Source organism: Schistocerca gregaria, chromosome 8 (genome assembly GCF_023897955.1).
Source record: "Schistocerca gregaria isolate iqSchGreg1 chromosome 8, iqSchGreg1.2, whole genome shotgun sequence".
NCBI classification, from domain to species: domain Eukaryota; kingdom Metazoa; phylum Arthropoda; class Insecta; order Orthoptera; family Acrididae; genus Schistocerca; species Schistocerca gregaria.
In genome coordinates this window covers 370978264-370990703 of record NC_064927.1, presented here as the reverse complement: position 1 = coordinate 370990703, position 12440 = coordinate 370978264, and the positions used below count along the sequence as shown (strand labels likewise).

The window sequence follows — 12440 nt, the reverse complement described above, 5'->3', positions numbered from 1 at the left end:
CTGAAAAATTGACTTGCCTGGTTCTTTCCTTTTACAGCAAAACTTTGAATGCTACTATCTCTGGACTCACTTGGCTTCTTTCTTTTTTTCAGTTTTATCCTCTCAACAGATGCCTATGATCATTCTGAATCGAGTTCTAACAATAACTCGATTTTGAAAAATAAACTGCCTTACCTGGTTTTTCCCCTGACCCTCTTTATGTAGATATAGATTCATAGGACTGTCTACGTACTTACCCCACCAACCTTCCACCTGAACACCCTCCAGGTCGTGTCCCAGAGAAATTGAAACCGTCTCTCTCTCTCCTGGACAACGAACTGTGCCCAGGTATACACCCTGAATCACCCCCCTCCCCCCTTACCGTCTCTACGTGTTCCCAAGAGCCACCCACGTTTTGTAACCACCTCTTTCAAGTCCTCATCATCACTACTCTTCTATATACCTCCAGACCCATCTTCCTTTTCACCAAGAATCTATCTTCCATGAGAAGTTCTTTTCCAGTCTCGCTGAAAGTATCCGGTGATCTGTTTTTAATGTTCAGGGTCTCTTCTGTCGTTTTCAGTGGTTTTTGATGTTTGTCCAGTGCTTAACGTTCTTCAAGTGTCCTTCAATGGTTTTAACTGTGCTGTCTGTCCGAATTTTTATCAGGGCCTTTAAATCGTTCATGAAGACAGTAAGTGAGCCGTGGTGAAAACTGCTCTTTTGAAGAGCGTGTCGCAGCGCGTAGTGTGAAGCAGTCGCCCTCTGTTTCTGCCGGTGGCACCGCTGCGGCAATCGCAGCTTTGGTGTCTCCCTCTGGTGTGAAAGGGGAAAGGTTGCCTGTTCACGTGCATCTAAGGGGCGCCATGAGCTCGCCAGTAGTCACTCTGGAGTGAGTCGGGCAGTCTGGGTGGGTCTGGAGTCAGTCTGGAGTCAGTCTCTCGTCCGAATTTGTGGCGCAGTGAGAGAACTCAACGAGTGGTCACCCGGTCGGGGGCTGAGTTCCTCCATCTGGGTTTGCGCGTTAGGCCGCCAGTCTGATCGAGTTACTCAGGCAACGGTCATTGGCGGTTGGATCGATCGGTTGGTCAGTCGCGCACCGAGATGCCAGATGACTTGTCCTCCTTGAGCTTCGGCGCATGTGAGGTCGCCACGTATAGCCGGGGCTAGTAGATTCGCTGCCGACACGCGAGGAATAGGAGTCAACCCACGACATCGGGCTGGCCGGTGCGAGCTGCGACGTCGTGAGATGGGAGATCGGCGCACCTTCCTGCGTCCGTTGAAGACGCTGGCAGTGGAGGATTCAGGAGAGCGTTTTCGGGGTGCGGCGTCAGGTCTTCGCCAGAAATCGCAGTTTATTAGAAGTTAAGTTATTGGTGACATGTTGTTTCATTTACTTGTTAAATTCTACTTGTTTTCTTGGTGAGGTCGACAGCCGCTTTGTTCTGGGGTCGTCCCACCGTTCTTCTCTGTTTGCCCAGCCGCGGGAAGGTGGTTGTTTATGAATTGGGTGGTCCGTTTTTCCCTTGTGGAGTAGGGGCCCGTTAGAGTAACCTGCGGTTCGGGTCGTTCAGTAATCTCCCTCTCAATCTGCCGTACGTTAAGAGCTGCCCCTGCCATTTTTGTCGGATTCGGTGTGTTAACGAATTTATTGCTTGAAGTGTAACGGCCTAACTCCTGAAATATGTTTTTTTATCTTGCCTATCATCTTGAGAGGCGGTATATGTGTACTGTAGAGCATGTTTTGCCAACCTTGTATAATTTGATGTAAGATTGCATTTCATGGGCTTTCGTTTAAATGGTCATGTTAGTGTATAAAGTAGCCACCCTTTCACAGTAAGACTTTTCTTAGAAGTTAAAATCAAGTTGCACCTTCTGTGGCAAAGTTAATACTTCAATTTTAGTGTTTTGTACCGTTTCCACCCATCCTACGGGGAGCGCTTGTGTGAATTGTTAAAATTTTTTGTTTAAAGTAATCTGGTGTGTTGCAGAATTGCAGCAGTGTAGTCTTTAAAAGGTTGTTGTCAGCGGTGGTGACTACGGCCGTGTCAAAAGGGAGCGGCAAGGTGCTCAGCCAGAAAGCTCATACACTCAAAAATTTGTTTCTTTCTGCCCCTGAATAAATTGTAACTTGATATTTAAAGGTTGCTTATAATTTCAAATCTGTTTCATAAAAATAATTTTAGGAATAAAATTCCCATTTGTTAAAAGCAATTTCGTTTTTATTTCATCAGTTACTCCCTGGCAACTACTTCCACGCTCACATAGTGTGATTAAATGTGTTAATGTGCTCGATGAATCACTAGTAAATAAAGTAAATTCTTAAGAAAAAGTTTTGAAAGTAAATACACGGTTCAGTAAGTTACTTGCATTATCATTTACTATGCTTTTAAAATCGTGATAGCTATGTTGTCGCGTATTTCTTTTGCGTTTTTGTTAGAGACAAAAGTCTTCTGGCAGAAGAGCGAGTGGACTGTATTGCTACTGCCAGCCCACCACTTTGCTCAAATGGGACGAGGGGGAATATAATAACAATAAAGCAGAAAAGAGTCACAGGACTGCTAGGTACAAACAGAATGTTTTGTGACACTTTTATTGTAAAAAGGAAATACATCACAGAAGTCGTCACATGTGCTTTTTGGAACCCACGATGGCAGCTCTACGGAGGGCCGCTGCCAGTCTTTTGCTGGATAACCTGTCGGCGGCAGCCCTGACTGCCACTGCCAGTATCGCCATCACCGCTACGGCGGCCGCCACCACGGCGGCGGCTACGTCGAGCAGCCAGAGCTGGTACCAAGAGAGGTGGAGCGCCGGAGAGCGCAGGTGGGGCGCGCCGCCGTGGCGCACCACGTACTCCGTCCAGAAGACCGCCTCCTCCAGCGGCGCCCGGGGCCGGTCGTGGAACACGCGCGACAGCTGCTGCGCCTGCTGCCGGTACCTGCCGTGTCGCCGTTGGTAGGTAGTTTATTTCGTATACAGGTAATCAAATATATACACTACTGGCCATTACAATTGCTACACCAAGAAGAAATGCACATGAAAAACGGGTATTCATGGGACAAATATATTACTCTAGAACTGACATGTCACGTAATTTGGGTGCGTAGATCCTCAGAAATCAGTACCGAAAACAACCACTTCTCGCGGTAATAACGGCCTTGATACGCCTGGGCATTGAGTCAAACAGAACTTGGATGGCGTGTACAGGTACAGCTGCCCATGCAGCTTCAACACGATACCACAGTTCATCAAGAGTAGTGACTGGCGTATTGTGACGAGCCAGTAGCTCGGCCACCATTGACCAGACGTTTTCAGTTGGTGAGAGATCTGGAGAATGTGCTGGACGGGGCAGCAGTCGAACATTTCCTGTATCTAGAAAGGCCCGTACAGGACCTGCAGCATGTGGTCGTGCATATCCTGCTGAAATGTAGGGTTTCGCAAGGATCGAATTAAGGGTCGAGCCACGGGTCGTAACACATCTGAAATGTAACGGCCACTGTTCAAAGTGCCGTCAATGCGAACAAGAGGTGACCGAGACGAGTAACCAATGGCACCTCATACCATCAGGCCGGGTGATACGCCAATATGGCGATGACGAGTCACGGTTCCAATGTGCGATTTCACCAAACACGGATGCGACCATCAAGGTTCTGTAAACAGAATCTGGAGTCATCCGAAAAAATGACGTTTTGCCATTCGTGCACCCAGGTTCGTCGTTAAGTACACCATCGCAGGCGCTTCTGTCTGTGATGCAGCGTCAAGGGAACCGCAGCCATGGTTTCCGAGCTGATAGTCCTTGCTGCTGCAAATGTCGTCGAACTGTTCGTGCAGATGGTAGTTGTCTTCCAAACGTCCCCATCTGTTGACTCGCGGATCGAGACGTGGGTGCACGATGCATTACAGCCATGCGGATAAGATGCCTGTCATCGTTGGGATCCAGCGCGGCGTTCGGTATTACCCTCCTGAACCCACCGATTCCATATTCTGCTAACACTCATTGGATCTCGACCAACGCGAGCAGCAATGTCGCGATAAGATAAACCGCAATCGCGATAGGATACAATCCGACCTTTATCAAAGTGGGAAAAGTGATGGTACGCGTTTCTCCTCCTTACACGAGGCATCACAGCAACGTTTCACCAAGCAACGCCGGTCAACTGCTGTTTGTGAATGTGGAATCGGTTGGAAACTTTAGTCATGTCAGCACGCTGTGGGTGTAGCCACAGGCGCCAACCTTGTGTGAATGCTCTGATAAACTAACTATTTGCATATCACAGCATCTTCTTCCTGTCGGTTAAAGTTGGCGTCTATAGCACGTCATCTTCGCGGTGTAGCAATTTTAATGTCCAGTAGTGTATTTACATCTGACATGTACATTATTAACACTTATGCATTTCTTCAACTCAGCCAGTGGTAGGCAGCTATCAGTAGTGTATACCCGCGGCACATAAGAAACAGGTTGTTGAATCAGGGTTAACATTTAGCGAGCAGCGCCACGAAGGAATAGTCACGCAACCAGTGGTCTTTGGTCACAGAGAACTGCCTACAACTCAAACTAGGAAATAATTTCCCGGACCTTACAAAGTCAAAAGAATATTGTCGTCACACGTAAAGGGGAGAGGTGATATACATCATCTGAGGGGTAGAACGGGGCCTGCCCCGAATTAAAAAGGAGGAAATGCTCGCAGTACTGAGTATGATCACTGGCATTTTCAGTCGTCGGCCGTATGATGTGGGACAGCTGAGGCGATTTACTGCTGGGATAACATTCCAGGCAATGAACTTAGGTAAATTTTTTATGCAGCCAAGACAGTTCCGGAAAGTCATACGCCATTATGAATCAGCAGAAGTGGCGAGATGATAAAATATGCTGAGTAGGTATTCGCTGTTTTTCTGTGCTGTATACCGCAGGGTTTTATGCTGCAAATTGTGTATCCTGAATTATTTCGTATGTTTACTGGAACAAACTTAGCTCCGTGCATTTCTTTCTAATATCAGACCCGATGAAAATACCTGGACACCCCCCTCCCCTCCAGTTCTATGTGTTTTTCAATATACACTCATCAGCCAGAACATAGTGACCACCAACCTGCTTATGGATATAAATCCCTGTCCAGCCGATAGCTGCGTCACCTGGCGAGGAATGACTGCTAGTCAGGCACACGCACGGTGCATATAGTATCAGTGACCGCACCGCGCGTGTGTAGAATAGGGAATACGCGTGATCTATCAGAGTTTGACAGATGGCTGATTGTGATAGCCCAGAGGATCGGCACGAGCATTTCGGAAACTCCGCGACTTGTCGGCTGTTCGGAGAGTTCTGTGGTGAGTGTCTTCAACACGTGGCGAAACCAGGGTCGAACCATAAAAAAATATAAATAGTCTAGACCGCAAGAATCCTTTGTTATTCCGGTTACCGGTTTCGGTCTGTTACGAACCATCTTCATATCTCATACCATATTGGTAAGCAGTGGCGGTGAGCGGAGCAGGAGTTACGGACTCCAACAAGGTATGAAGATGGTCAGTAACTGTGAGCACTTTATCAGTTAACGGTCTTGCAGTTCGTAATGCCTACTCCGCTCACCGCCACAGATTACCAACATGGTATGATGTAAGAAGATGGTTAGTAACTGACCGAAATCGTAAACCACGAAAATAAACGTTTCTTGTGGTCGAGACTCTTGTTCATTTTAAAGTACTAAGAAAAACCGCTGTTCTCCACGAGAAACGCTCTCAGAACTCAAGGCGAAACTATATATACGCGGGTTGAACTTAAATAGTGGCAACTATTTATTCACAACCGATACAAAGAGTTACATGTTTGTACCTGTTACTGTCCTTCAAAGTAGTCACCAGCGTTGTGTAGAACCCGTTGCCACCGATGTGGAAGGCGTAGTAGACCGTTAGCAAAGCTTGTTCTGTTGCTGGTGCGAATGGAATGGTCTACTCCCTGTCGAATCTCTAGAACAGTTCTGAAGCGAGTTGTTCCTTCATCCTCGGAATCAAAACAAAGTCAGAAGGACTTAAGTCTGGGGAGTATGGTAGATGGTACAGTACTTCCCAGTCCCATCGACCTACCGGAGCAGCTACAGCTTGTGCCGTTTGCGCCCGAACACTGTCGTGCAAAATGATGGGTGGGTTGAGCAGGTAGTGTCGCCGCTTGTTTCGCAAAGCTGGTCGCAAGTGATGCTCCAAAAACGAACAGTAATATTGTGTATTGACGGCCTGCCGTGGAGGAACGTAATGCTTTAGGATAACAGCATCACAGTCGTACACGGGAATCACCATAACTTTAGACCGCTCCATTCGCACCATCAACAGAACAGGCTCTACTAACGGTATACTAGGCCTTCCACATAGCTGGCAAAGGGTTCTACACAACGATGTTAACTACTTTGAAGGACAGTAATAGCTGCAAACATGTAACTCCTTTGTATCGGTCGTGCATAAATAGTTGCCACTATTTAAGTTCCAACCCTCGTGTATGTATATTAGGGAATATATATATATATATTCGCTAAAGGATTGCGTCACAACAATGTATCACAGTTTCAGAATAATAGTGATGTCCTTACCTACAACACTAGAGGAAAAATGGCATTTGTTACTTATTAAAATTGCCTGTGGCTCAGAAAGGAGTTCAATATGCAGCAACAAAAATTTTTCATTATTTGCCCAGTGCCAATATGTCAGTCTGGTCGCAAAGAAAGTTTTTCAGTGTTACGTAAAATCATTTCTCCTAGAGAATTTCTTCAATTCTATGGACGAATTTTTGTCTAACAATAGGGAGATTGTTAAAAGTTTAGTTCTTAAGCCTAGTTATAGGAGAAGAAAAGAAAACATGGTATGTTCATTAACGTGAAAACTGATCATATGTACTTATCCTGTAAAGTGACTCATGCCATATCATTTCGATAGTGAAAATCGTTATAGTGATATATGGAATTCGCAGATTACTAACAGACAGTTAGATCTCTGAGGCTGAAGTACATTTCACACATTGTGATTGTTGCATTATTAAAACATATTGTAAACAAAGTAGCCTATCTTTAAGTGTTTCCTGGTAGTACACTCACAGATATTTTCCAGATACTTGTGGTCTTCATTCGTGTATGCCTCCCCAACCAGTAGTTGATGGAGCAGTTACAGGACTTTACTTGTAGTTGGTGGTTGCGGCGAGGAAAACATAAGCGCCGAGAGGAAAACAGACACAGACACGTCAAATATAGGTACGCGCCACACGGTCGTTAAATATTCTGATCCACGTGCCTGTACATGTAGCTATGTGTGTGGGACCGTATTTTAAGGGACGCAGAAATATCTTTTGCACATTTTAGTGCAAGTGGGTAACAAGCTTTACGATTATTGCGAAAATATTTTTACAGAAACAAAGCTAATAGGGGTAACAAACCGAATAAATCATTATTATATGGTCACTCTGTAACAAGCCACTGGAAACCACGGGTATCCGGATCAAAAACACTCATGAACAACTTTTGAAATATTGTCGATGGAATTCGGGTTCACGCAGTTTAGTGAATTGCTTTGGAGAAGCCGGCCGGGGTGGTCGAGCGGTTCTAGGTGCTACAGTCTGGAAACGCGCGACCGCTACGGTAGCACGTTCGAATCCTGCCCCGGGCATGGGTGTGTGTGATGTCCTTACGTTAGTTAGGTTTAAGTAGTTCTGAGTTCTAGGGGACTGATGACCTCACAAGTTAAGTCCCATAGTGCTTAGAGCCATTTGAAACATTTGAACGTTTGGAGAAATTTCGAAACTATTTTTCAATCCGACGATTTCATTCCGTTAAGAACCTCATGGCTAGTTGTCCGCTTGAAAATAATAACTGCACTTTTCAGTCTCGTCCAGTATACCGTAAGCTCACATTATAGAATTCTCTCTGGAATACACGGAAACGCAGAGGGCCCGCTGAAACAAACAAGATGTGTTCAAATGGCTCTGAGCACTATGGGACTTAACTTCTGAGGTCATCAGTCCCGTAGAACTTAGAACCACTTAAACCTAACTAACCTAAGGACATAACACACACCCACGCCCGAGGCAGGATTCGTACCTGCGACCGTAGCGGTCGCGCGGTTCCAGACTGTAGTGCCTAGAACCGTTCGGTCACTCCAGCCGGCAACAAGATGTGTGTCATCGAGCTTGTAGAGAACTAGAGTTTCAGGTAACTCTGCAAGACAATATCCGGTCACGTGGAAAATATTCTTCGAACACAAGCTTGTACATTTGTCTCTCCAGTCGAACATGTCTTGTGTATAACTTAGTAGCAATTTCGAAACAGCGTCCTCTAGAAGCTACAGCTAGTGGAACGGCAATAGAGTCCATAAGAAGATAAATATTACAGGAATATATCAGGCATACCATTACCTATGTCAGGCAGTTCAACGGATTTATACGTGTTGAATTTGCAAAGTTACTGTAGGGTAATTCTGACACTGGACTTCTCACATTCGCTATCATTTCTTATTGAACAGCGTAGGAACTATTCTGACAATGGTTATTATCTTGCGTGGGACGGTAAACTAGATTTTTCGAGAGGAAACTCCAGTGTGTAGTTGCATAATTTGGGCGTAATGATGCGTCAAAATTTGAGAAGAACAGCATCCAAGCATCTTGTTTGGTATCCGCATCAGTCAACTACGACGTTCTACAGATTGCTTCTAATACGCTCTTTGAGCAAGTTCTTCGTCTTTCCACAGTCTCTTCGTCTTTCCACAGTCCTCTGTCGTCTTAATAACTGGGTTGTAGTGTTGTTTACCAGAGCAACAACGTTGTTGACAGCATTACGACCACTGCACAAGTATCAAAGTGAGCGAAAAACTGCATGCTTGAGGAAATGTAGATGGCAACAGCAGAACTGCTTCACGTTTATGAAACTCTCTGCTTCATTCGATATTCGCAGAAATTGGGAGAAAGAGATACCATAGAGTTGAAATATTTTCCGCTTTATATGTTTGTCAAATTTTTGTATCTACTTATAGCAAAGTGGGTTTTCTCTATCACTTTTTACTGTATGTACAGCCATACTGTGGTACTGAGAATTTAATTCCAGAACACTGGATCAATTACTCTGCATTTCTGTCGGCCATGAGGTATCCAATCGGTTGAATGTCGTCGTCAACACTCCACTCCACCACTACCCTTTAAGGAAAGCATGTTGAGACATTTCTAAGAGGAGGTATCAATCAGCACTCGCCAAATAGTGCACAATTGGACGCATGTATTACTAACATGTGAAGTCAATATCTAGGTAACACTACTGGACAACCACTCGCAAAATGTACACTTTCTGCAACGACATTTTCAGCACTGCACCCTTCAGCCATAATTCCCGACTTTCGTAAATTTCGCCGACGAATGCACGTCCTATCGCGGCGGCAACCGTGAATTCGAGCAGAAATCGTATTTGGACAGACGAGAATCTGCTTGCACTGATGATCAGAAGGAAGCTCCAGAGGTTCAACGGGAACGTATGAGCTGAGATAATCTGACCATCGAGCTGTATCTAATGTAAACGGGGCTGGCTACACACTGCCTGCGTTTTACATTAATAGCATCGGATGCCTGCTTACCTGGGATTATCAAGTACTTCCGTGATCGCCCACAGAAGTGTGTCAGCCGTGATGTTGCTGAACTGAAGCCTCAAGGCGTAGCCGTGCTGCTCCGCCCTGATCATGTTGATGTCCTGATCGGCGAACACGGGGACACCAATCAGGGGTACCCCGTGGTGCACGGCCTCCAGCGTGCTGCCGAGTCCACCGTGCGTGATGAACAGCTTCATGTTTTTGTGAGCTGGAATTTAAAGCAGTTGAGAGTTAGGTCGCAAAACAATGGTGGCCCCATATGAAAAAATTAGCCTAACATAATACACACTGACACTCCATCATGAATTAGTTATGGTGAAAACGATCTTTGTGGAAGAAAATCTTGTTATTACATGAGAGATGTGGCTCAAATTCAAAGATATAGTAGCAACAGCAATTGAGATATTCATACCTCATAAATTGGTAACAGATGGAACGGATCCCCCGTGGTACACAAAAAAGGTCCGAACGCTGTTGCAGAGGCAACGTAAAAAGCATGCGAAGTTCAGAAGAACGCGAAATCCTGAAGATGGGCTAAAATTTACAGACGCGCGAAATTTGGCACGTACTTCGATGCGAGATGCCTTTAATAGGTTCCACAACGAAACATTGTCTCGAAATGTGGTAGAAAATCCGAAGAAATTATGGTCGTATGTAAAGTACACAAGCGGCAAGACGCAGTCAATACCTTCGCTGCGCAGTGCCGATGGTACTGTTATCGACGACTGTGCCGCTAAAGCGGAGTTATTGAACGCAATTTTCCGAAATTCCTTCACCAGGGAAGACGAATGGAATATTCCAGAATTTGAAACACGAATATCTGCTAGCATGAGTTTCTTAGAAGTAGATACCTTAGGGGTTGCGAAGCAACTCAAATCGCTTGATATGGGTAAGTCTTCAGGTCCAGATTGTATACCGATTAGTTTCCTTTCAGATTACGCTGATACTATAGCTCCCTACTTAGCACTCATATACAACCGCTCGCTCACCGATAGATCTGTACCTAGAGATTGGAAAATTGCGCAGGTCGCACCAGTGTTCAAGAAGGGTAGTAGGAGTAATCCATTTAACTACAGACCTATATCATTGACCTCGGTTTGCAGTAGGGTTTTGGAGCATATACTGTATTCAAACATTATGAATCACCTCGAAGGGAACGATCTATTGACACGTAATCAGCATGGCTTCAGAAAACATCGCTCTTGTGCAACGCAGCTAGCTCTATATTCGCACGAAGTAATGGCCGCTATCGACAGGGGATCTCAAGTTGATTCCGTATTTCTAGATTTCCGGAAAGCTTTTGACACCGTTCCTCACAAGCGACTTCTAATCAAGCTGCGGAGCTATGGGGTATCGTCTCAGTTGTGCGACTGGATTCGTGATTTCCTGTCAGGAAGGTCGCAGTTCGTAGTAATAGACGGCAAATCATCGAGTAAAACTGAAGTGATATCAGGTGTTCCCCAGGGAAGCGTCCTGGGACCTCTACTGTTCCTGATCTATATAAATGACCTGGGTGACAATCTGAGCAGTTCTCTTAGACTGTTCGCAGATGATGCTGTAATTTACCGTCTAGTAAGGTCATCCGAAGACCAGTATCAGCTGCAAAGCGATTTAGAAAAGATTGCTGTATGGTGTGTCAGGTGGCAGTTGACGCTAAATAACGAAAAGTGTGAGATGATCCACATGAGTTCCAAAAGAAATCCGTTGGAATTCGATTACTCGATAAATAGTACAATTCTCAATGCTGTCAATTCAGCTAAGTACCTGGGTGTTAAAATTACGAACAACTTCAGTTGGAAGGACCACATAGATAATATTGTCGGGAAGGCGAGCCAAAGGTTGCGTTTCATTGGCAGGACACTTAGAAGATGCAACAAGTCCACTAAAGAGACAGCTTACACTACACTCGTTCGTCCTCTGTTAGAATATTGCTGCGCGGTGTGGGATCCTTACCAGGTGGGATTGACGGAGGACATCGAGAGGGTGCAAAAAAGGGCAGCTCGTTTTGTATTATCGCGTTATAGGGGAGAGAGTGTGGCAGATATGATACACGAGTTGGGATGGAAGTCATTACAGCATAGACGTTTTTCGTCGCGGCGAGACCTTTTTACGAAATTTCAGTCACCAACTTTCTCTTCCGAATGCGAAAATATTTTGTTGAGCCCAACCTACATAGGTAGGAATGATCATCAAAATAAAATAAGAGAAATCAGAGCTCGAACAGAAAGGTTTAGGTGTTCGTTTTTCCCGCTCGCTGTTCGGGAGTGGAATAGTAGAGAGATAGTATGATTGTGGTTCGATGAACCCTCTGCCAAGCACTTAAATGTGAATTGCAGAGTAGTCATGTAGATGTAGATGTAGATGTACATAAGAGCGAACAGTTGTAAACTGTCTTCTTAGTACCATAACTAGTGGTGGATTTACATGTTTCTCATCTGTAGGTCGTTCAAATTTGGCGACCCCTATCGGCTTCTATAATTCGATACCCTACTTCACGATCATATCAACTAACAAATTTTTTGTCAATGAAATTATAACTATATGGTTTGGCAGTTTTGTCCTAATTACAAAATCTTTGCCCCGTAAATAGTATGATTGTGCATGGGTGTGTCACTTCTTAGATAATTTTATTTACAATACATCGACTTAGTTCAGATTGTACAAGAGATAGTTTTTGTGCGTATTTCTGAGCTAATGAAAGCTCAATCATGTACTACTAGTAAGGTGGAGTACGGTATACATTAAAACTACTTACACAATAATGTAAGCTCGGTAAGCGTAACTAAATGATTTTTATTGGCTTACTTACAGTTTATAAACAATAGATTCAATTATCTGATAACATTTCGGCTGACGAT

The 12440-nt window shown here is 44.7% G+C and overlaps 1 protein-coding gene across 2 annotated transcripts in view; it reads right to left on the bottom strand.

The window, feature by feature from the left end:
- Window positions 1–2556: 2556 nt before the first annotated feature.
- LOC126284322 (UDP-glycosyltransferase UGT5-like) overlaps window positions 2557–12440 on the bottom strand; it is a 76720-nt gene continuing 66836 nt past the window's right edge. For both annotated transcript variants that reach the window (XM_049983163.1, XM_049983164.1), the window contains exons 5-6: window positions 9571–9790; window positions 2557–2917 (exon numbers count right to left, since the gene is read on the bottom strand). In XM_049983163.1, coding sequence (XP_049839120.1) covers window positions 2605–2917; window positions 9571–9790 — 533 coding nt within the window. In that variant the 3' untranslated portion in view covers window positions 2557–2604. The remainder of the gene's footprint in view (window positions 2918–9570; window positions 9791–12440) is intronic.